This window comes from Danio rerio, chromosome 25, assembly GCF_049306965.1.
Source record: "Danio rerio strain Tuebingen ecotype United States chromosome 25, GRCz12tu, whole genome shotgun sequence".
Classification (NCBI taxonomy): Eukaryota; Metazoa; Chordata; class Actinopteri; order Cypriniformes; family Danionidae; genus Danio; species Danio rerio.
The window spans coordinates 6,548,637-6,574,396 of record NC_133200.1 but is presented as its reverse complement, the minus strand read 5'-3'; the positions used below and the strand labels follow the sequence as shown (position 1 = coordinate 6,574,396).

Sequence of the window (25,760 nt, the reverse complement as noted above, 5' to 3'; positions counted from 1 at the left end):
TTAGCACTGTCACCTCACAGCAAGACGGTCACTGGTTCGAGTCCTGGCTTGGTCAGTTGGCATTTCTGTGTGGAGTTTGCATGTTCTCCCCATGTTGGCGTGGGTTTCCTCCGGGTGCTCCGATTTCCCCCACAAGTCCAAACACATGCACTATTGGTGAATTGAATAAGCTAAATTGGCCATAGTGTATGAGTGTATATGGGTGTTTCCCAGTACTGGGTTATTGCAGCTGGAAGGGCATCCACTGTGTAAAACATATGCTGGATAGGTTGGCGGTTCATTTCACTGTGGCGAAGGAAGATGAATGGATGAATAATTACATGCAAGGCTTTTATATTTAAAAAGTTCAGATGCAAAAACTTCTAGATGCCGTCTGAAATGTTCTCCTAAAATTAGAAATTTTCTCAACCTCCTTTTTTATGTTCAATTATTTCACCCTAAAGGCAATAGAAAGAATGTATGCATCACTATAATTGTTAAATTACTGAGCCAACACATAAGAGTTGGAGAAAAATGCAAATATCAAATGGCTTTAAGAGGTTTTTGCAGCTAAACTCTTTATTTTGTTGCACACTTGGCCATTATATTCTCTGCATAAAGCGTCTGTGGGATTATTCATCTTAAAATGATTATTAATCATTCCATTTTACTTCTTCCAAAAAAAGCAGAACCAGAAAATCAGCAAAAAATCTAAGACAGACACATTTTAGTGAGAGAGAGAGAGAGAGAGAGAGAGAGAGAGAGAGAGAGAGCAGTGACTCCGCCCCCCTCCGTCTTTATTCAGTGTTTCTGAGCCCGAAGGACAGAGAGAGAAAGAATCACAGATCAGGACAGGAGGAGAGAAGAGACGAGACGGGCCGAACACACCGAATCATGGCCACAGCAGACACACAGAGTCCGCAGCACATCCATCCGTCCGATCCCCGCGCACCGAGCCTCACGTCACGGATCACCGGCACCGCAACCGAGCTCACTGACACCACGGCGGATCCGAGGCCAGAATGAGGGTGATTTACGTCCAGAACGCCGGCGTGGTCGCTGCTTTCTCGCCCGAGATTTTCTGCGGTAGATTGAAACAAAGGAATAACGGAGAAATCATGACCGAACGCGCCACGGGAAAGAGAACACGTCATAACGGAGTAGGATACGTCATAATGGAATAGAACGCGTCATAATAGAATAGCGCACAATAGAATACGTCGTCGTTCTAATTGTGAATGATACATTGTAGCAGTTTATTAAGTGTCACATGGCACGTGTTTAATAGTTTTCTTTTTTAACGATATGCCTTTTAGTCCGTTTATATCCCCGTTTCATAATTAGACCGCGGGATTATTATTATTTCGTTTCTCTTGTAGATATAGCCGGCTATAGGTAGGATAGATAGACATCTCATTAAAATATGAGTCAATATTGACAATCATAAATAAGTTAACCTAATTAAACATTTTACATTGTAATTTATTTATTTATTTAATATGCTGATTAGCTATACCGATTAGGTGTTGTATTATCAATATTTCAAAGCATTTAGTGGAGATATTTAAACATAGAGGGCGGGGGGGTTTAAATATCGTCCTCCCGCATGATGGAGACACAGAGGCCAGGTGACCCGTCGGGCCCCTCAGTGGTGCATGTGGCGGAGGCTCCTGGGGGCCCCGGCGAGGTCAAGCGCAGCAACTCTGGTGTGAAGAAACATCATCACAAACACAACCTGAAGCATCGATATGAGCTGCTGGAGACCCTGGGGAGAGGAACTTATGGCAAAGTCAGGAAGGCCATTGAACGCCATTCTGGAAGAGAGGTAAGAACTTCAAGCATCTGCTAAATCATTTGAATGTAATGGTTATACATCTCTACTGTTATCAAAAAGGTTATTGGTTCAATTCCTGCAAGATGCTTCACCTTGTGGGGTTTAGCATGGTACGGTGATGGTATCAAATTCTAAAGCCATGCATTCCTTTGAGATACATCATTGTTGTTGAAAGGTTGTAGGTTTAATCCCTTACCCTGATACTTGGCCTCTAGTTTTGGTTTTATATATACATGTATACAATTGGCGTTGAAAAGGGTGTAGGATCAATCCCTGGGATATTCTTGACCTGTAGTACTTTGGTTTTTCCATGGTGATGTCATGATTCCTTGATATGTTCCAGTGGTTTCAACTTTCAAATAATTTGGGAAACGAATGTGCAGCTAACATACACTTGGTCCGGCAGTAGTTTGTCGTTTAGGGTGTCAGCTCGGCTATAATAATCCGTTGTTGTGTTTGGCTCACTTCGGTTTGTCTCATGGGAATTCCACCCCACGCGTGTGCACCGCACGCGTTCAGTTGTGCAAGAACAGATGTTTTAAATCTCATGTCAAGTTGCTCTAATGGCCCCCCAATGAAACGCATCACGCTTCAACCAATTGCCCTTTTTCTGTAGCATTTGGGTTCAAAGGTCACCGCTGACCGCTCGCCATAAATAATAATGTGCGAGAGCCATTTGTGGTAAAGTCCTTGAGTTCTGACCCTCGGGTCGCTAATGAACTCTGACCTAGATTGCAAGTTCTTTTGTGGCCATTTAGGTCAGACTGGGCTTTAGTGCTCGTTGATTCATTAATCAAACGTCCCTGATTCATTCGCCACGGCACGCGGCTTTGGTTGCTGTTTAACACTGTCCTCTAAACGACAGCTCAGTCACAGCACGACTTGGGAGCAGCTGCTAAGAGCAATGATCTTTGCTTTATGCTAAAGTTCACCCAAAAGGGAAAATTCCAACACATTTACACAACCTCATTTAAAAAAAAATATGCTGGGATTATCTTTGAAACAGTTTTTCATTCATAAATTGTTGGTAAATTTCACAAATCATTACTTAAATGCATTGCAAATGTAAATGTAATTGATTTTATTGTATGATTTATTCTTCTTTTAGGGGAAAAAGGGTATTTTTGGTCCAAACTTTTTGGTCCATTCGGTGAATACATTTATTCATTTGCCAGATGCTTCTCCACAAAGTGACTTGCTTCGTTTTCAAGTTGCACATTTGTTTAGTGGGAATCAAACCCAGAACTTTGGTGTGCCATGCGCGACTGTTTAATCTAAAAGAAGAAATCCAGTAGTAAGTCCAGCTTTGGTATTCAGAATATCTTGTGGTCAACACAAACCATGTAATTATGGCTGGTTTAGAGTACATACAATTAGCATCCTTTTGATTTGAGGGAGCGTTTCCATGACAACTAGGGCTGAACATTATATCGTTTGAGCATTGATATTGAAATTTACGTATATAAAGTAGTCACATCGCAGGATTAGATTATTTATTAAATACTAAAAAGATATTATTTTATAATATTGTATAAAATGATTTATACATCTCGCCTCAGAGCAAGAAGATCGCTGGTTCTAGCCTCAGCTGGGTCAGTTGGCATTTCTGTGTGGAGTTTGCATGTTCTCCCCACTCTGGGTGCTCCGGTTTTCCCCACAGTCCAAAGACATGTGGTATAGGTGATTTGGGTAAGCTAAATTGTCCGAAGTGTATGTGTGAATGAGAATGTAAGGGTGTTTCCCAGAGATGGGTTGCAGCCGGAAGGGCATCCGCTGTGTACAACATATGCTAGATAAGTTGGCGGTTCATTCCGCTGTGGCGACCACAGATAAATAAAGGGACTAAACTAAAATAAAAATGAATGAGTGAATGATTTGTGTAATGATGACCATGTTTTTTACGTTGGCTTTTTACATTGTTGTATTTGGATGATCCCAAGACTCAACAGAAAAACTGCCCTGTCATATGATTGTAATTTATAATATATTTTGTAGACGCACTTCATAAAAAAAAAAGACTTGATCATTCCAGTAGATCTTTATTATTCAAATCTTTTTAAATAGAGCTATTCTATTATATCATATTTAAATATACATTGCAGCAAAAAAAATATCGTAATGTCAGATTTTTCCAAGATCGTGCAGTCCTAATGGAAACTATAAATACAAAGTTTTTTTTGTTTTTAAGTTTTTGAATGAAGATAACCATGTAAAAATGATGATTCACACATGACAATTGCCTAAAAATGCAATATTTTGCATTCCAGGTCAGTAGATGGCGCTACACACATAAGGTAGATGGCCAGCACACATAAGGTCCTGTAGTCTGCCGCTGCTCTTTTATGTAAACAGAAGTTTTTTTTGTTTTTAGTTGGGAACAATGTCGCAACGACATGTAGCGCAAGCTCTGTTATTGGTCTGTTTGTTAGCGCTAACAAGTGTGGGCAGTGCTGAGAGCCGCAAGCCGATGGAGCAAGTGTTTACAAGTGTCGAGTCGCGTGAAGGAGCTCCAGATGGACACTGTTTTTTTGTGTTTTCCTTATGATTAAAGTCGTATGTCCGCCGGTTCCACCTCTGAACGAGCGAGTTTTAGCTACTTGTACATTACGGTAGGAAAAACGAAACACCCACAAAGAGACTCGACACAGATGACGATAAAAACCTTGTGCTAGCTAGCATTTCAGAAGTGTTATTGCAGTGCAACACAAACAGCACACAGAAGTATAAATGCAAGACTTCATCTTTGGATGTGCCATGGGTCACGCCGATCACTCGACACTGAAGTATAAACCAACCTTGAGTATAGTTATATTTTGTCTATTAGCATGTAGCTAATTCTGTGTGACCACCATTTGAAACACACTATTGTCTTTTTTAAATTCCCATGGCAACTATTTGTTGGTAATTGTTTTGGTTATGAGGAGATGTAAATAATTAAACTAAATGATATATACAGTTCAGTCTATTTCACAACACCTAGAGTCATGCAAACACACACGCAGGTCTGAGTGTATCGGTGGGCAGTGTGCCATCAGAGTGTTGGCAGGCTGCTGAAGAAAGTATGAGCGCATGCTAACAGACCTAAAAATAAAACAGCACACACACACACACTCATACATGTTTTTTCGTTTACCTCAAACCCCGATGCATGGTAAAACATAATTTGTCATGCGTGTTTGTGGGCCCATAAACATAAAGTCACTCAGGGAGACATACGGTGTTGTTTTTTGGCACCATTTTAGTGCGCTTGGCAGGAATTAGTCAGAGAAACTGTTAACCGGCCGGACGCACTGTCTGTAAAGAGTTATGGCACAGACATATAGATAACAGACATAGAAACCACTGATAACTGCCATGGAGACTAAACATTAGACATCACAGTCCTACACCTACATATAATGAAAAATCGCACTGCAGTATTTTGATGCTTTTTTCTGATGTTGTTTAAAGTCGTATATCACTTCAAAATTGTGGACTGAAATGAAACCTAGCAATGTTTTTTTTTTTAAAGTGGTCAAAATTGCATTGAAATGTTACTTGATTATCTACGAATTTACCAAACTAGGACAATATTTTTATTTTTAATTAAAATGGCTCCAGTTTGGGCCAATAGAGCAAAAACCTCCTCAGAAGACAGGACTTCTGATCACCCTAGTTTTATTTAGTAGTTTTTGTTTACTTTTATTTCTAACTTTCTAATGCAGAACACAAAACATGCATTAGCGCCCTCTTGTGGCCTCACTAAGAATGCAACCTACACTTGTATGATCTTGCCAAGTACAATGCGCTCCTGAAACATCATTCTTGATCGAAAATGTAATCCATCCCTATTCCCTACCCCTAAACCCATCCATAACTGTAAATTAATGCCAAATTCAGAGGGAAATAATAGTTGGATACCAATCATGTAGAAGTGCATAAACCTAATCATAAATCTAAACTTAACATAAATGTTAACCGTATCCATTAATTTTAAATGGCTGATTTGAATGTTGTTCCAGGATCAACATAGATGGTAATCCAGAAACATGTGCTACTTTGTGAAATCCGCTTGGCATGCATACTGACGCATGAAAACACACCTACATACTTGAATGAGTTTATGATCACATTTTACAGCACATTTTAATTTGAGCATACTTGCCTAAAATTGCAACATTTATTTATAGCATTTTCAAGCGCATTAAAACACCTGCCAACTTATATTGATCTGCAGGAATTTCAGAATAACTCAATAAAGGAATCTTTTTGCGTTTTATTAGCTTGCATTGTTTTAATTGCTATTGATCGCTATCACACAGGTGGAACGCTCTATTGACTTAAAAAGAGCTGCATTTAATGTGCGCTCACATACAGCAGTAGTGTTGTAATGAATGGCAATCTGAAACATGTCAGAGTGCACCGTTGCATTTAACCTTGCATGTTTTGCATTGCACTATAGATTTATCACTACATTGCATTGCACTACTATCTTTGCATGTCTAGATGCTTGCATGCTTGCGTTAAGCTAAATTCTTCTCTCATTGTGTTATGAACATTGTGAATAAAGCAACATGCAACTTAATTTATTATAATGAATTTTTTATTGGCTTGCATTAAGATAGTTTAGACATGATAAATTGCATTTGCGTACTACTGTATATTTTTGCAATATATTGTACAAAAAAACAAGCATGCACACACACGTTTTCACACATGTGTGCAAGGATTGTATTAAAAGCCTTTCTGTTTGTCAAATATCATCTAATGTTTTTATAACTTTCAAGGAATTATAGCAGAAACATCAAAAATGTCCTACTTAAATCTAAAACAACTGTAATTTCCACTAAATCTTGTTGTTAGATATGAAAGATCAACCTCAGAGGAATAAAATATACTCTGGGCCATAAATAAGCAGCTCAGATTATATTCAACTCATTGGAAATGCGTGCCTCAAACGACACTTTTGCAAAACAGAAAATATGTTGCATTGTTACTTTTCGTTGCATGTTTCAAATGACAAATCCACTAGAGGGCGCTGTCACCATTTTTGCAAATCTAAAATATGTTATTTAGGGTACATTTTGTTGTATGTCTCATATAGTCCAGTCGTGACGTATGAATTACTGTTACCAGGTCCAAGTCGCTACTCATTTGAATTGATTTGTTTATGACCACTTTTTAGTCCTTTAACACATTGAAGTGAATTTGATATAAAATCATGCTCATGTCAAATCAACAGTCTCTGGACTTGCTGCAATCACAGACACCCATATTTTAACAATTTATAAAAAATTAATAATTTTCTGGGTATCGGATATTAGGCATCGTTATATATATATCGTGATCATGATTTTCGAAGATATGACATCGCTATGTAAATGTTTATTATTACCATTTATTGAGCCTCCCCATACAGTTTGGTAGAGCGGTTGGACTTGGAAGCTGCTTCGGGTGACTTCACACTTAACAAGCAGCTTTACATTCTTCTTGTATAAGAAGGCAGGGCTTATCCTACAGATCACCTAGCGAACCACTGACCTAAACCATTTACTGAACCCAACCATTAGTGTTTTCAAAAGCAAACAAGAGAAAAGTACACCGCTAACACAATATTTTAGCACTTTTGTGGAACCATGCTTCGACAATCTTGAGCACTTTGCATCCCATATATCAATGGTCCCCAACCTTTTTATCACCACTGACCAGTCAACGCTTGACAATTTTTTACCGCGGACTGGGGGGCGTTGGTTTGTAGGTTGCTGGGCGACCATCAACCGTTTTCCCAGTGCATGACAAGCTGAAAAAAAACATTGCAGTCACTCTGATGCAAGTTTTATTTATAGAGAAAATGACAAAGCTCTGCAGTGTTTGGGTGTTCTGTGTTTGTCTGAGATAATTAGTCTACCGAAATGTGTATATTCCATACAAGCTGAAACTGATCGGTCAGTTCTTGTCACGTGACTTGCAGTGCGCTCACATCATTCATTCAACTAGGTGCGTCTGGAAGCCGCGCACCTCTATTGGAAATTTAATTGCTAGTTCTAAGATGTTTATGTGAACAAACCCTAAAAAGCCGCCATCGTTTGTGATCTCCAGCAGTTGATCTTCTTGCGCAGACATAGTGGATATACATGATTTGTTGACAAATGGGTTGCGGATTCATTCCTTGGTAGTTTGTTGGTCCTTCACTGGGCGCCTTAGCAAAGAAACTGTCCGAAGATGTCTGTTTCTAACTCATTTTGCTTCTTGTGGGTTAAATTCGGGTGCTCAAGTGACCGAGATGTAAGCAAGAGATTATGGTCATTTTTCAAAATAAAAGATTTCAAAATAAAAGAGCATTCAGACTCAAACGTTAATAAATAAAATGGAAATAATAGATTATTTGTTGTGCGGCCTGGTGCCAATTGATCCATGGAGCGGTACCGATCTGCGGCCCGGTGGTTGAGGACCGCTGCCATATATAACAAAGTGTGCTACAGAGCAAACTGATCACACCAGAAGAGTTGTCCATATAGAGATAGACAAGTAACGCAAACATATTCAATTACGAATCATAGATACTGTTTTAGTTGTTTTATGGTATTTATGTGGTGTTGCGCTAAGCACTGCATGAAAATAATCTTTTATTCTTCAATAAGAGGTAAAATAAGTAAATATGTCAATAAAAAAAAGATTATATGCCTTAAAATATCATTAGTGCGAAACGGAAAGCTGTTGGCTCCATACTGCCCCCTAGTGTTAAGTGACCTAGAATCTGCAGGTGAAGTATGTATTTGTGGTTTCACAAAATGCAGGCTGAAGCATACATTTCCAATGAGCCTTTGTTGATTTATATTCAGTTTAGCATCTCTCTGTGATAACTCCTAATAAACAAGGACACTCTTGCTGATCCCATTGTTTATTCAACCGTGATTAAGCTTTGCTGTGTGTTATCACGTAAACAGACAAACACAAATGCCTGATTGTTGATATATGCTACAATCCAGCACTGCTAATCCATGACCTCTCACCGCCGAGGCACAGATAACCAAAGAAATCTCATAACCTTTGCTTCTTTATGGCTTTACCAGCCTCCGTTTGACCATAATGACCCGAGCAGACAGGCAGATAGCATGTGTGTGTGATCTCTCGCACGTACGAGGTCGTGTTTGCATTGCATTTGTGTGCATCCGAATGTACAAACAAGATCGGATGTCATCATTCCTTCCACAGTATGTGATTAATTGCTCACATGTGAGAGTGTGTTTGGTTTGTACGTGCCACGCATGTGTTCGTCTGTGTGTGAAAAGGTCACCGTGACAGTGTGAAAGATAGACAGACACTTTAAAGGCCATCTTGGGTAGGAAATGAAAACGTTGGGGAAAATTAATATCCTGTACGGGGGCCAGAGCTGCATGATAGAAATGCGACTGGCTGTAAATTCTGATCCTGGTTCAGTGAGTCTCGGTCATCAAAACAAACACAACTGAGCTGATGTTCGCTTGGGTGTTTTCATAAGGATATGTCGGCCTCTAGTGGCAGGAGTAGACAGGGACAGTAAATTCATTTTAAAAATACACAATCAGAAAATATCGTAGGGGAAACTGAGGTGTTATTCAGTTGCTCGGGTCTTGGTAAGTGGTTTCTAGGATCTTTAGGTGGTTACATTGCTGGGGTGGTTGTTAGGGTTTTAATTTTTTGCTATGGATGTAGGAATGCTAAGTAGTTCTTAGGAGATGAGGTTGCTAGGTGGTTTCTGGATGGTGTAAGTGGTTTCTAGGTGAACTCTAGAGTGGAATGGGAGTTCTAATGGTTGCTATGGCCACCTTAGGATGTGATGGGTCAAGGCAGGGGTGTCCAAACTCAGTCCTGGAAGGCCGATGTCCTGCATAGTTTAGCTCCAACTTCCTTCAACACACCTTCCTGAAGATTTCTACCTAGAAAGAGCTAGATTAGCTAGTTCAGGTGTGTTTAATTGGGGTTGGAACTGAAATATGCAGGACACTAACCTCCAGGACCATGTTTGGACACCTCTGGGTTAAGGATGGAATGGTTGCTAACGTTTTTTCTGTGATGTTTTGGGTTTTATTGCTTGTTGATGGTCATACATGGTGTTTGCTAGGTGTTAAAGGATGATTGTTAGGGTTAAGGTGGTTATTAGGGCATTCAGTTTTTTTTCTAGAGCAATTTTTGGGGTGCTTGGTTTTTTTACAGGTATATTTTCGCCATTTAAGGTGGGTGAAAGGAAGTCAGGTTAGCTGCTGTGTTTGGGGTGGTTGCTAGGTGTTTAAGCCTGGTTTATACTTCTGCGTCAAGTGACCGGCGTAACCCACGGCGCATGCAACGCGCGTAGCTGTGCATTTATACTTCTGCACGCTGTCTCTGTTGGTCTGCATTAACACTTCCGAAATGCTAGTTGGCAGTGAGGTGTAAATGTTCCTCTGTGTCAAGTTTCTTCGCTGTTGTTTTGCTTTTCCTGAACACTTCCTGGATGTACAAGTGGCTCAAACTCGCTCATTTTGAGGCAGGAACCGGCGGACGTGCAACAACTTTAACTATGAGGTAAACACAAAACAAAACTTTACATCTGGAGCTCCTTCACGGAACTCCACACTTGTAAACAATCGCTCTATCAGGCTCGCACCATTCCCGCCCAGACTCGTCAGCGCTACCAAGCCGACCAATCACAGAGCTTGCGATATGCGTCGTTGCGACGTGTAGTTACATTTTTTGAGAGGTGCACGTCAGCGACGCCAAAGGGCTATGCGTCAGAAGTATAAATCAGCCTTTAGGGTGGTCAGTAGGCTTTTGAGGTAGTTGCTTGGCTATTTGAGGTTGTTGCTAGGTGGTTACTAGGGTGTTTTGTGTTTTTGCTAGTGTTTAGGGTATAGAAGGTGGATGCTAGAATGTTTTAGGTGGTTTCTTGGTGGTCTCTAGTGTGGCTGCTATGGCATTTAGTGTGATAGCTTATTCATTGTTTAGCTATTTTGGGTGGCTGCTTAAATCATTACTAGGTGGTTTCTAGAGTGGCTGTTATTGATGGTGACCCATTTGGGTAGTTGCTTAAGGGGTGTAATGGTTGCTATGGGATTCAGAATGATGAAGCTTTTGAGGTGGTTGTTAGGCACTTATTTCCTTGGACATGAGGTGGTTTGTAAGTGGTTACCAGGGTCTTTTGGATGTTTTTGCTATAGAAGTTTTACTGGAATTAGGGTGGTTGCTAGAATGTATGCAGTGGTTACTACTGTAATGCAGTCAGGCTGATTGCTTAGTGGTTGTAGATGTGCTTGAGGTGTATTTCTTGCCCACTGTCAAAAGAACGCACTATGCCAATGCTGTTTTTTTTCTGTTATTTTACTTAACAAAAAAGAAAATCTCACAAATGTAAGTTTTGTGGAGTTGTTCAAGTTGTCCAAGCCAGCATCATACTTTTTCAAATCTCTAGCACTTTGCAAACACCATCGATGAAATACAAATATTGTATTCTGTTAATTTGGTTTGTGCACAGATTAATAAATAAAAGGCTTCTCTTGTTGAAATCTTGTTACCTCCGATAGGACACTTTGTTTTTTCATCCGGGAGGTTATTTTAAACTCTCACTCCTACTGCGTATGAACAAACTGCAGCATTAGTATTCCTGCCGTCTCCAGCGGACCTGGCGGGAGGTGAATACCTTCAGCTGTGCATAACTTCATGAGCTCATGGAAAACACTCTGTGATGGCTTTCCAATAAAGAGCAGGGTTTGCCCATTCTGCTTTTAGAGAACAGGCCCTGGTTTCTGGATTTGTTTATGTCTTTTTTACTCCACATAATCAGTTTTGAAGCATTCCGCTAGGGCTTTCCTTTTAAGGATATAGTCAGTGATTTACCTTCAACTCCTCGGAAACATGTGGTTTTGGTTTCTCCAAGAAAAGCAGTGGTCCGCCTGCTTGTTCGCCATTAATGTGAAGACACAGGCTGTTTTGAGAACCACTGCAACGATGAGAAGCCACATAGACATGTTTTAGGGACTGTCATTGTGTGTGTGTGACATCATAAAACAAACAGCATTGACAAAGAACTTCCTCGATTCCAACTAAGGTTTGTCATCAGGCCTGTCATTGTTCCATTTGTTCTTTAAATGGACATGCGGCGCACGCCTGGGAGGGTGAGATAGGACCGAAATAGACAGGAAATCACTACCCAGATATCATTTCCTCTTTCCTCCTGATGACATCATCCGCCAGTTAGCCTGCAGGTCTTCTCTGTGCCCACATCATATCTGTAGTTGTAGAATCTTTGTTTGTTTCAGTTTTGGAATGCTTGTTCTAGTTCTACAGTAGAGTGTTTGCTACAGTTCTAGAATGTTTGTTTGTTGCAGTTGTAGTATGTTTGAATTTTTTCCTCATCTAGAATGTCTGTTTGTTTTTTCCCAATGTAGAGGATCTCTTTGTTAGAGTTCTAGAATGTTTTTTCCGGTTCCAAAATGCTTGTTTGTTGCAGTTGTTATATGTTTGTTTGTTCCCAAACTAGAAGGTCTGAATAATCCAGTTCTAGAACGTTTGTTTGCTCACAATTTAGAAGGTCTGTTTGTTCCAGTTCTAAAATGTTTGTTCCAGTTCTAGAATGTTTGCTTTTTGCAGTTGTGGTATGTTTGTTTGTTCCCAATCTAGAAGGTCTGTTTGTTCTGCTTCTAGAATGTTTGTTTGTTCCCAATCCAAAAGGTCTGTTTATTCCTGTTATAGAAAGTTTGTTCCGGTTCTGGAATGTTTGTTTGTTGCAGTTGTAGTATATTTGTTTGTTCCCAATCTAGAAGGTCTGTTTGTTACAGTTCTTGAATGTTTTATCCGGTTCTAAAATGTTTGTTTGTTGCAGTTGTAATATGTTGGTTTGTTCCCAATCTAGAAGGTCTGTTTGTTCCAGTTTTAGAAATTCTGTTTGTTCTGGTTCTAGAATGCTTGTTTGCTCTCACTCTAGAAGGTCTTTTTGTTTTAGTTCTAGAATGTTTGATCCGATTTTAGAATGTTTGTTTGTTCCCAATCTATAGTGTCTGTTTGTTCTGGTTCTAGAATGTTTGTTTGTTCCCAATATAGTGTCTGTGTGTTCCAGTTCTAGAATGTTTGTTTGCTCCCAATCTAAATGGTCTGTTATTTTACAGTTCTCAAATGTTTATTCCAGTTCTAGAATATTTTTTTGCAGGTGTAAAATGTTTGTTTGTTCCTAGAGTGTCTGTTTGTTCCAGTTTTAGAATGTTTGTTTGCTCGCAATCCAGAAGGTCTGTTTGTTACAGTTCTTGAATGTTTTATCAAGGTTCTAAAATGTTAGTTTGTTGCAGTTGTTATATTTTTGTTTGTTCAAAATCTAGAAGTTCTGTTTGTTCCAGGTCTAGAATGTTTGTTTGTTGCAGTTGTAATATGTTTGTCTGTTCCCAATCTAGAAGTTCTATTTGTTCTGGTTCTAGAATGTTTGTTTGCTCGCACTCCAGAAGGTCTGTCTGTTCTAGTTCTAAAATGTTTGTTCCGGTTCTTGAATGTTTTTGTTGTTGTAATCTGTTTGTTTTGTTCCCAATGTTGATCTCTTTGTTAGAATTCTAGAATGCTCGTTCCGGTTCTAGAATGTTTGTTTGTTCCCAATCTATAGTGTCTGTTTGTTACAGCTAAAGAATGTTTGCTTCGGTTCTAGACTGTTTTCTTTTGTTGTTGTTGCAGTTGTAAAATGTATGTTTGTTCACAACGTAGAAAAACAAAAGATATGTTTGTTTCAGTTCTAGAATGTTTGTTTGTTGCAGTTGCAATACATTAGTTTGATCCCATTCTAGAATATTTATTTGTTCCAGTTTTAGATTGTTTATTCCAAAAATCCATGGTTTTACACACATTCAGAATTTTATGAATGTTATTCTTAATTTCCAAGGTCTGTTTTAGACTATGCTGCTTAAGCTGATGCAGATCAGAAGAAACCCATAAGAGAGCTTCAAACACTGCACCCTCATTTTCCCTACCAAAGAAATGAAGAAAAGAAAAAAAACATCAGGAAAATTACACAGCGAGAGACTGAAAATATGCTCAGCTGTGATGTGTATTTATGGGATAATTCTGTGTGTGTGTGTGTGTGTGTGTGTGATGGATGATTATACCTCTCTGTCTAAAGAATCCACTCAGGTGTTTTTCTGAAGCTCAAGAATAGAATGTATTTGTCAGAGCCAAGGCCAAGTGGTTAGTGCACGTGTTCAAACACTTTTAGGTGTGGTACTACTACGGAGGGTAATGGTTTTTGACCTATGATTTACAAAAATAAATTAAACTAAATCTCTTTCTTCTCCTCAGGTTGCCATCAAGTCTATAAGGAAGGAGAAGATCAAAGATGAACAGGACATGGTTCACATTCGACGAGAAATTGAGATCATGTCGTCTCTTCGCCACCCACATATCATCTCTATATATGAAGGTATTCATCAGTAACCACCTAGCAACTGCTCAAACACCCTAGCAACCACCTAATACTTTAATCCAGCTGTGTAGCAACAGCCATACCAATCAATCAAACAATAAGTCTGGTCTGTCTTGTCTATTCTAAGTAACCCCATAGCAACTACTCACAACACCCTAACAACTACCCAAGTCAAGAACTGCCTAACAATGACTCTAGCAAAAAAATGTCTATTCTATCTATCACTCCACCTAGCAAGCCCTGATAACCATCATAGCAACCCCCTCCAGAACACCCTAGTAACCACCTAGTACTTTTATCAAACTGCCCAGCAACAACCATGCCATTATCAGTCAAACAGTAAGTCAGTTTATCTCGTTCTGTCTGTCTATTCCAAGAAACCCCATAGCAACTACTCACAACACCCTAGCAACTACCTAAGTAATTTAAGAACTGCCTAATAACGACCATAGCAAAAAACACTAACCACTACCACTGCCAGTAGCCACTTAGCCACCCCCCCCCCCCCTAGAACAGCCTAGCAACCACTAAATTTAGTTTATCTCAGTCTATCTGTCTATTCCAAGAAACCCCATAGCAACTACTTAAAGCACCCTAGCAACCACCTAAAATATTTAGGAACTGTCTGATAATTCTAGCGAAAATCTGTCTATCGGTCTATCTTTGTCTTGTATCCACCTATAAACACCTGGGAACCACTAAAGCAACCCCCTAGCAACAACTCAGGACATTCACTCATCCATCTATTAAACCATCCAATCAAATTCTGATGTAAATAAAACATGCAGTTTCAATAAATAATTGATAATCTTTCATTGACTATTAATAGCCTTATGCCGTGAAGCCTTGTGTTTTATTCATGCAGTAATATTAAACTAGATCAGCCTCAGTAAATATGACTCTCCCCATTCCCGACCTGCATTTTTTCAGCGGTCAACATGTCCGGTAAAAATCCTGTGTTGATGATTTCTAAAGACGTTTTTGCTGCCGTCTGGTTTCTTCTGCTGATTCTGGGGCTTTGGCGAGCTCTCGGCGCGCTGACTCGACGGTTTTCCCTCTCAAAGTCCGTCTGGGTTTATAGGGCAGTTTATTTTTGAAGGCTTGCCGTATTCATCTTTGTTCTGTGTCATGACTCCGCCTGTGTTGTGGTTGGCCTGACTCGAAGAGGGGAGAACACCTCTTTAAATGGGTCTCTGGAGTTAGCAGTTTAAAATGAGTCTCCGGGGACTGTTTTTTTTTTTTCATGTCTGGCTTTGTCTTTCATTGCTCGAGTGTCTTTCTCTTTTAATTTTGTGCCGTGTTAAATTATGTTTATGGGTTTGGGCTGGTCATGGAAATTTTCAGATGGAGGAATGAGTGTGAATTGCTTGCGTACCCATTTAGCTGCCTGAACTTTCCCAGAGGAACATTTTTATTGCTACGAGTTTGCAGTTTCATTGCTCAAGAGATTATGATTTGAGTATCAAAAATGTTTCAATTGTTTCCACACAACTGAAATGAAAGCTAGATGAGTTCAAATTGAGATACGTGAGCTAAGTATCCATTTATTTAGAATTTAATCCTATTTAATAAACTTCTCTGGTTCCAGTTGGAAGTCTTTGTTCAGATTTTATCAGGACCCTTCCCTTTCGTCACGCTCTACACCACTTTCGCAGGAGCATTCAATGTGATGCTCAGGTACTCTTGAATGAACCACCCCATATCACAGAGCTTATGAGGGAGTTGGAAATCAGTTGGATGAAAAGGGTGTGGATGCCAACTATTTTACTGTGTGTTTTGGTACAGTATATTCTGTGTGTTTTGGAACAGATACTAGTTGTTTTTAGTATGCTTTCTGACAACATGTCCCATAATAATCATGTATTAGGTCAATATGTAGAGAACAGGTGACCTTTGTGTCTGTTTGGTTTTAATACTTAGTGCAAACGGGTTCAAAAGAAACAATTAAGCTTCTAAAGATGAGTAATTTGGGATTTCCTTTCCTACAGTCTGCAGTGGATTTGCCCGGTGGATATTCTCATATCACTGCAAAATTTGTCACTGAGCTCCGATATTTAGCATCACTTTGAGACTGCGAATTACTGTCTTTGACACTGTAAATCTGTTGACAACACTCCCCCCTCCGCCTGCTGAACCCCCTCTTAAATTGTGTTTGCACAATCCCAACAGTCCTTGCGCTTACATTCCCTGCTGCTTTCTGCAAAGCAGTGGCAGACAAGAGAGATTATGTTTTTAAAAAGAAAAAAAAAAAGATGAGAACCAATTCTGGATGCGTGACAGGAGCTGCCGGCAGTGCCAAACACTTGGGTGGGGTGATCTGTATGAGGATTTTTGGGGTTTTGCAAAAACAGCCACTTTCTGCTGTGTCAGACTGTAATTTGCTGTGTTTGTTCCTTTGGATTTTTCGGCTTCTCTTGGTCATTAGCAGATTCCACTGTGACCCTCTGAACTTTTTGGACTGGCCACTACAAAACAAAGTCTTACAGATCCAGTACTTTTTTTTATTGTGGGCTGCATTCCGAAGAAACAAGGCGCCACTGAACATGGTTATTTTTGACTGGACTCCTCTTCATTGAAGCCTTGGGTTGACAGAAGATGGGTCATGATAGTCAACTGGCCAATTACTGATGCTTCCAACTTTGTCTATATTATTTACGATCCACAAATAGAAAGGTCATACTGCCAATCGCTCGTCCAAAGATCCAGTCGCCAAATAATATAAGGTGTGTAGATCCAAAATATGCAATAACAAAATAAGATAAAAAAGAGATCCACACTTGTTTAAATTTAGCCAAAAAGTCTTATTCAGTAAAACTTTAAGCATGTAATATTTACTAGTTTATTAACTATTTAATCTTACCTACTTAAAACAACTACACTAATCTTGCCCAATTCCTAAACCCAACTACTACTCAACTATTAATGAGCTGCAAATTAGTAGTTTATTTGAACTAAAAGTCTAAACTGGAATAAAGCTAACACTTTTACACAGGGCCAAATTAGTTAAACATATTTTAAACAAACAACATACAAACTGACAACATGTTGTTTTGTTTTGTAGTGTTTGAGAACAAGGACAAGATAGTGATCGTCATGGAGTACGCCAGTAAAGGGGAACTCTATGACTATATCAGCGAACGCCGTCGGCTGACTGAGAGAGAAACCCGACACTTCTTTAGGCAGATTGTCTCTGCTGTGCACTACTGCCACAAGGTACGCACCTTTCTTATCTCGATCCATTCCTCTCTTTTACTATCTCTTTCTCCTCTGAGTGAGAGCCTGTGTCATCAGGGCTTCCTGCAGAGCTGCACATGTTGCTATTCGATAAAAACCGGCCGTGCAGTGCGAGTCTATTATTTTTGGCTCTTGTCAGTTTGGGAGGAATCTTGGAAGTGATGTGATACAGCTTTGCATCATGGGTCACACATTTCGGCTTTTAGCAGAGTTGTCAAGTAATAAACCACCCAACTGTACAGTTCCATGAAGTTCTGTGAATGTGTAAAAGGGCTTCCCAGTTTCTTGAAATCAGACCAAGATTTTTAAAACAGACAAGTGCAAAGGGAACCATAGAAATCCACAGACACAAATAATAGGTCAGAGAAGTTCAGTCCAGCTAAGGAGGCATTTGCCTCACAGCAAACAAATGGTAAGAGCATTAATAATGGTAAGGGCATGGTTAAAAAATATTGTGGCTGAAACCATCAAACTGACATCATCAGAGACACTTCCACTTCAATTGGAGAAGCAGATTATCAGATTTTAATTGAAGAATGCCAAAACAAAAATTTGTTATTCAATTGATTATCTTGCATGGATGAATTATTCACCTTAAGCAAGGGTGTCCACACTTGATTCTGGAGGGCCGGTGTTCTGGAGATTTTAGCTCCAACTTGCCTCTACACACCTGCAAGGATGTTTCTAGAAAGCTTAGTACAGGGGTGCCCAAAATCGGTCCTGGAAGGCAGGTGTCCTGCACAGTTTAGCTCCATCCCCAATTAGACACACCTGAACCCGCTAATCAAGCTCTTTCTAGGTATACTTGAAACTTCCAGACAGAGGTGTATTGAAGGAAGTTGGAGCCAAACTATGAAGACTCCAGGACTGAGTTTGGACATCCCTGACCTAGTAAGATTATCTAGCCCAGGTGTGTCTGATTTGAGTTGGAACTAAACTTTGCTGGACACCGGCCCACTAGGACAGAGTTTGGGAACCTGTGACCTAAAGACTACCTGGTTCAGAAGATTAACAGCGAAGTGGTTCTCAAGGAGCAACTAAGGATACCCCTGTAATAGGTGAAAAAAATAGGTAAACACTTCAATGATGTTAATCTTGTTTTGTCCACCATTTTTGGTCACCGAGCTTGTTGCAATGGAATTACATCCCCACCTTTTAAAACAACACATTAAAATGCTGTCTAATTGGGATGTTCATGAGGAATTGCCAGAGTTTCGCAACACATCTCATAAATGAGACTGTGCCACTCCCCCATGATGCACTGCTCCAAGTCAGTCAAGGTCCCTGTGGGGCTGCACTGGGTGGGCTGGTTTGCAGCTGAAAATGACGTGATGTCATATCTCAGGGCAGAGGAGCTCCCAGACACCAGAGGGGAGGGTAATGAGTCATCATCACCATAGGCAACCACAATGCGGGGGGATTTTTGGGTGGGGTCCGCCAGACGACACAAGAAAGCAGCCTGTTAAACTGTCAATTTATAGACCATCTGTTAAAAGCCGTGTATGCTAAACATATGCGTCTTTCATGGCCATCAGACATCTGTAATGAACTCCCTCAGATCTGAAACCCCTTGTGACTGAGTTCCGGGCATGCTGTAATCCAAATGCTGTTTGTTACTTTAAAGGAAACACATGGACAAACTGCACAATCATGTTTCAATCAAGAGTTGGTTGTCTTAACAGAGCTGTAACTATAGAGAGAGTTTGTAGAACAGATGTCAGTGGTTAATTGGTCGTATTCTGCTGGCTATGACTATATTACCTCCAACCCCTTAAATTCATTCTGGTTTACTTTACAGAATGGTGTTGTTCACCGAGACCTGAAACTGGAAAATGTGCTACTGGATGAAAACTGTAACATAAAGGTGAGTCCTTAAACAGTCTAAAAAGGAAAATACACTACATTTGATTGCTTCATTAAAACAGAACGCTTGTTGTTTCTTCAGATTGCTGATTTTGGGTTGTCTAACCTGTATCATAAAGACAAGCTCCTCCAGACCTTCTGTGGTAGCCCACTGTATGCGTCCCCAGAGATTGTCAATGGCAGACCGTATCGTGGTCCAGAGGTGAGACATGCGTGTATAAAGCTTTTCTTTAAGTTGAACTTCTTTCCAGGGTCATAAGAACATGCTGGAATAGTTTACTACAGGCTTGCATGACGTGATGCACAGGCATAAACCCCTGAGGTTTGCATCATCGTAAATGAAACACCCCACAGTTTCATTATGTTAGCGTGTGAAATCCACTGTGAGCGGCTGTGATCTATCAGAGAGAGTCTGTGTGGTTAGTGAAGCTTCATTCTGCACTTTGATGGGATTATCCTTCCACAAACCCCAAGGAAAAGGCAAACACACGCCTTGTGCTTACCTACTGAACATGGAGAGCAGCTGGGGTTTTTCCCCGCAAGTATCTCTGATTATACAAGTTGATCCTGGGTTAGAGTTGAAGGATTCTTTTGAACTTTACATGTGCCTCTTTTGTGGTAGACTACACATAGAATTTTTTAAAATAGGAGTTGTTCAGTGTACTTCATCAACTTAAGTGTGCAATAAATTGCTGCAATTTTGCTTAAGTGTTCAGAAAACACTACAGTGTAGAGAGTGTAATCAAAATGGCCAAACCCTTTTGAGAAAAAGCCAACCGTTGCAATCAATAGAAGCACTAAAGTCTCCATTACTTCTCGCCATGGTGGCGGCCTGGAGAAAAACAACTCGAGTCTAGTGATTTCTGGTGAACTGACAACTCAAAAACCTCGAAACCCATCTAGGCTGCTGGGCAATCATGGGATTTCTATCCTACATATCTTGCCCTTTCACCCCACCCTCCACGGGACTTACATAACTCACTGCTCAGGGTAATATGTTGCGTAATAAAATGTCTTAAGGCAGGATGATATTGTATAGAGTCGATACTGAAAAAACCCTGAAACTAGCAAAAGAGGGAGATTGGTACCATCTGATGCTGTTTTTCCTTTTCTAAAAAGTCCAAGGAGTCAAATGAACAATAGTTTCTCGGACGAATGCACAGGCTAACCAACCCTCATGTGATTTCTATTACCCCCTTCATATGACAGGATATATTTGAAGTTTTTTTTATTTAACAGTTAGCAGTAACTCAATGTTCTTTCAGAGTCAGCTGACATCAATGTCGTCCATTATTTGTAGGTGGACAGCTGGGCTCTGGGAGTGTTGCTGTATACGCTGGTCTATGGCAGTATGCCATTTGATGGAGGGGACCACAAAAATCTCATTCGGCAAATCAGCAATGGAGAGTACCGAGAACCATCCCAGTCATCAGGTACTAGACTTAAGTACTCTATAAACACAGTGCAGAATGCCTTTTCTATTTGAAATGTTTTTTTTGTGTTAAACAATAAACCTGATATTTTTTTATTCAGATGCTCGTGGTCTGATCCGCTGGATGTTGATGGTCAACCCTGAGAGGCGTGCCACAGTGGAAGACATTGCCAATCACTGGTGGGTTAACTGGGGATGGAAGAACAGTGTGTGTGACTGTGAATCGCAAAGAGATAATGGTTCACCCATGCTGGCTCGTCTCATCGACTGGCAGAACCGGACCGAGCCTCGACCCACTAAAGCCATCCGGTCCGAACCATTCCTGCTTGTCCGTCAACGGCCCAAAAAGTCCAAGAAGGAGAATGATGTTGGAGTGTCCCACTGTAATGGAGAGGACAGCTTGGGCCTCAAGAGACCAAAGGGCATCCTGAAGACAAGAACCTCTGAAGAGCAACGCTCTCCAAGTTTGGAGGAGATCGAGTCTGGTGCTGGAACCCCAGAGAAGGAATCTGGGCCTGATGGTGAAGATGGGGATGAGGAACAGGGGAACTCTCCATCAAAGTCCGTCTCAATCCTACCTAAGAAGGGAATCCTAAAAAACAACCAACAAAGGGAATCAGGGTACTATTCTTCCCCAGAGCGCAGCGAGTCCTCTGACTTGTTAAGTGGCAACATCACACCTCTTGCCGCAAGCTCACCACCAAAGCGAGCGGTTGGTAGAAAGGGCATCTTGAAGCGCAATGGAAAGTATTCCACATATAGTGGCGCACCTCCATTGGGTGTCCTTGGGGAACCAGCACCTTCAGATTCTGGTTTATCCCGCAGTCAGAGTCGTCCATCTAGCATCGTAAGGGAGGATAGCGACACCATCACCAACAGTTCCTTCTGCAGCACTGAATGGCCCCCACCCAGAACCCGCCCTAACATCAGAAGCTGTCTGTCTGCAGAAAACCTCCTCCAGCTGGCCAACTTTAAAGGCCTCCAGGCAGCTCCTCCCATGCATAGTGGGAAATTCAACCGAGATGCACAGGGCTCTCCGGGGGATAACAGCAGCTTCTCTTTGTTAGGAGATCTTGATGATATGACTCAGGTGTACCAACAAGCCCTGGATATCAGCAACAACCTGTCATAGGGATAGGGGGCCGTTAAGGAGGGGCCAAGAAAGAGAAGGGGGAGCAGATGGATGAAGTTTGTTTGGCATGTTGTTGACGACCAGTGCAAAACTGGGATTCTATGAATGTGAGTCCTTTTTTTCATTGGGATGATATAGGAGGTTACACACAACCAAACCTTAACCCTAACTCTAGTACCTGATCCTTCCTTACCTTAACCTTTTCCTTAATCTCAAACACAGAGTATCAAGTAAAGCTTGGGGAACTACAGCCTTGGGGGATAAAAGGGTTTGAAGTAAGTAAATTTGATGTTGGTACTCTGGGATGTTATTCCCCTATAAGCAAGAAATTAAATAAAATGTTTACATATTAAGTAAAAAGTGAGTTAGCATCACAGTAAGGCATCATATAACGGCAGCCTTGATGAAACAAGAATAAGAGCCAACCTGAGTTTATCAAGCACCTTAAAACTCTCACAGAGCACATGTCGTTTTTGTGGTCTTTACTTCCAAAAAAGAAACCAGGGTCTTGCTCCAAATAAACTGTTGTTGTGTATTATTTATTAATATTTTTTAGTAGACTTAGTGATACAAAACTGGTGTGGTCTGGCAGTACTGGAAGAATATGAAATCTCTCATTGTCCTTGATTGGAACTGACATATATAATTGTTAGTTTTCTTTATATGTCATTTAAACTGCATATGTAAGATCAAACTCGTATTGATCCTATAAGTAGAATCATATTTATGGAATTATAGAAGTGCCTTTTTTGTTTCTTGTTTTTTTTTTTTGTAATTCATATCTAATTATGTATGTCATTTCCTCGAGGTGGAGAGAGATGACAGAGGAAGCTGTTATCAGATGAACAGCATTTTATGATTTATTATTTTATTATTTTATTTTTGAGTTCGTATTGAATGCTTAGAAAAGGCCCAGGACCCATGAGCGCAAAGCCTACCCTATATGACTACAACCTGCCCCACTACTCATGACATATCAGTATTTTACAGTGAGGTATTCAAGATGAAAAATAACCAATCTGTGATCACCTCCAAAGGGAGTTTATTTCCAAAACCCGTTGGGTATTTCAAGGTTCCAGCAAGCTAGATTGGTTGTTTTTGATTGAGTTCTGACAGGAACATGTGTGCATGTGCCATATGTTTCTCTGGAATGCTACTCTTGTGGTTTCTTGAGTAGGTTAGGTGACTGTTTAGGGTTTCTGGACACCTTCACCTTAACAAGGTCTAACACAAGGTAGAAATGTCAGACACAATCTCAGCTCCAAAGAATGTTTTAGGCGGAGACAAGCTTGTTAGAGGTTTTTCAAAGCCATTCGTCTGTAGGAACATTGTCCCCTGGTGTTTATATGTTGATACTTAGGGATTATAATTGCTTTGCTCTAAGAATAACGGATTATTGGTTCTCTGTTGAACTTTGATGCCCAAAACACTCCTGTTAGAAAACAAGTAGAGCGATTAGCTTCAAAGCAGTGATGAGGCAGCAAATTCCAAAGGCTCTTTAAGAGGCATGTTTGGACTAGATCTTAACACCGTGACCCAGAGATCTTCCCTGTGTCGTTGGTTTAACAGGACAGAAGCTTTATTGTTTCAGAATCTTTAGTCCTTTGTTTATTAACGTGCAGAATTTCAAAGGGATGAAAGTGCAATTTTAGTTTAAGCTGTTGTCTTAATGTCTTTTTAGAAGGTAAGTGTGAAGTAGCTGGAGTAGAAAGAGAGTTATTTACTAAGGTATGTTCGTGAAAGCTTTTATGGATGGAGGACGCTTTTCCAGTAAGAGAGACATGTGGAATTGTTGACTGGAAAGGATGAGGTAGCTTTTTATTTTGCTGCATGTTCAGAAAGACTAGTGCAAGTGTAGAAATAGTGAGATGAAGAAAGTAGATGGAAGGATAAGGGAAGTATTTTGTACCAAAGAAGGTGTATATCGATGCACATCATGATTTTGCCAAGTACGATGCAATCCTGGATTAGTATCTATGTTGATCCTGGAACATCATTTTTTCTCAAAAATGTAATCCATACCAATTCTCAGGGCATAATTTGTGCCGGAACACTCCAGATCAGGCACCTCTTAAATTTGATCCAGCACCTCATTTTACCAATCCCCCTTTTCAACCGCCCTCCTCCCTTGTCCGCTGTTCACTTTCACTGTCTTCCACGATTCCCCAACCCTCTTCCTTTTCATCTGCGACAACACCCCCATCCCCCCTCTGGACTTTCGTCGGCGGCACCCCTTTGCCATCTATTGCCCTGCCATCACCTTCCCCCCACTCTCCACTTTCATGCACAATGGCACTACATCCTTGGGTAAAATGCAGAATCCCTTACCCCGATCTGTTCCGAGACCTTGCAATTCACAAATTAAGCAATGCCTATTCCCTACCCCTAAACTCAACCACAATGGTAAATTATTCACAAAATCAATAGTTGGACAACAATCATGTTGAAATGCATAAATCTAACCGTAAGCCTAAACTTAACATAAACTGTAAACAAATCCCTTAATTCTGATTGGCTATGACATTTCAATCCAGGAACATGTCCTACTTGGTGAAATTAGGTTGGTGGTTTATGGACACTATGTCATATATTACAGGAGAGGCTAAGTTTGCTGAACCGTTAGAAAAATTCTGTCATGACTTAATGTCATCATGTTTTAATTGAATAAATTAGGTTACTAATGTTTGAATTTATTTTTGTAAACTCATACAAGCTGTTTTGATTCTACTTAAATGAAGCCAACCAGTTCTTGTTTATGTTGTATCAGCAGTAATGGACAAATTTCAACTGAAAAAAGATCACAGGAGGCATTTCGTTCAAAGGAGGTCCTGGGCAGACATAATAGACGCACCTAATGTGTATCGTATCGTACTGCATTTCTGTATTGCATTGTATTGTCAACTGGATTCAGTGATCAAATTATACTATGTTAGTATTTTTATGTTATTGCGCTTTTGTTTTTGATTCTCCAAAATATTATTATTATTGATTTACCATACGGAAGAACGTCGTGCGTATAATCTCTCCTGATCTCTACATGTATGTCTAGCATTGGCATAAAGAGAAGATCAATCACATCTACTGCAGTTTCGTCAGGGTCATTTGATGCGTGTCAGAAATCTCAAACGCCGCCTCACAGATCTGACCCAATATTTGGTGTCACGATATTCACGATCAACCTTATTTGTCTTAGGACAAAGTTGAGCATCCACCCAAATGTGCCATCGCTAACCATAGTGCCATCATAACTGAGATTAACAGAGAGGCGGCCATTGCAAATCAAATGCAAACATGCTTTCAGCCAAACTGGAAATACCTGGTGCATTTTAGTCCAAATTAGCGGAAAACTTGACTGGATATTGTGTATTGACAGTACTGAAATGGTAGTATTATGTTATTTATGCATTATTTTATTATGGTTAATTACTATTTGTTTTGATTAATGCCATAATCTTTTTTTGGGGGGTTTGGTATCCGTTTGAAAAACCTGGACTGCCAAGGTGTTTTTCGTTCAGTGCCTTTGCTATCTTTTGTTTAATTTTTTTTATAATAAAATTATTACGATTGCATTTTTATACTCTATTTATTGGTGGTGAAGCCATTTCATTTAAAAGCACTCATATGAAGTGTGCATGTGCGAGTGTGTGTTTAGACGCAAACAAACACTGAAAGACAACTGGAAGAGCAAAATAACAGAGATGGTGCATTGCGGTCATGTGGTTGACTGTGTTGTAAAGCTTTGGTTGTGTATTCAGCTGCTTTGGTTGTTGTTTGGTAGAGATATCTCGCTAACCAGCAGTGTTTTGTACCACAAAACCAAATCTGTGTAAAACCAACTCAATAAACTGATTTCAAAGAAAGTGATATCTGTGTCTGCTTTATTTGACTTTGCATT

The 25,760-nt window shown here is 40.1% G+C and overlaps 1 protein-coding gene across 2 annotated transcripts; it reads left to right on the top strand.

Moving 5' to 3' along the window:
- The first annotated feature begins 804 nt into the window (after positions 1-804).
- On the top strand, positions 805-25,729 carry nuak1b (NUAK family, SNF1-like kinase, 1b). Of its 2 annotated transcripts, XM_684898.7 has the most exons (7): positions 805-1,804; positions 14,081-14,201; positions 17,266-17,417; positions 19,237-19,302; positions 19,384-19,503; positions 20,602-20,734; positions 20,835-25,729. In XM_684898.7, exons 1-7 carry the CDS (start codon positions 1,586-1,588, stop codon positions 21,863-21,865), a joined length of 1,842 nt encoding a protein of 613 aa, XP_689990.3. In that variant the 5' UTR covers positions 805-1,585; the 3' UTR covers positions 21,866-25,729. The 2 variants fall into 2 exon arrangements, with proteins under 2 accessions (XP_689990.3, XP_073798825.1); XM_073942724.1 differs by lacking the exon at positions 17,266-17,417.
- The last annotated feature ends 31 nt before the right edge of the window (positions 25,730-25,760 follow it).

Coding starts and splice junctions, on each gene's coding strand:
- nuak1b (XM_684898.7), top strand. CDS start 1,586: ATGATGGAGACACAGAGGCCAGGTGACCCGTCGGGCCCCTCAGTGGTG. Junction 1,805..14,080: donor AACGCCATTCTGGAAGAGAG/GTAAGAACTTCA, acceptor TCTTCTCCTCAG/GTTGCCATCAAGTCTATAAG. Junction 19,504..20,601: donor GACCGTATCGTGGTCCAGAG/GTGAGACATGCG, acceptor CATTATTTGTAG/GTGGACAGCTGGGCTCTGGG.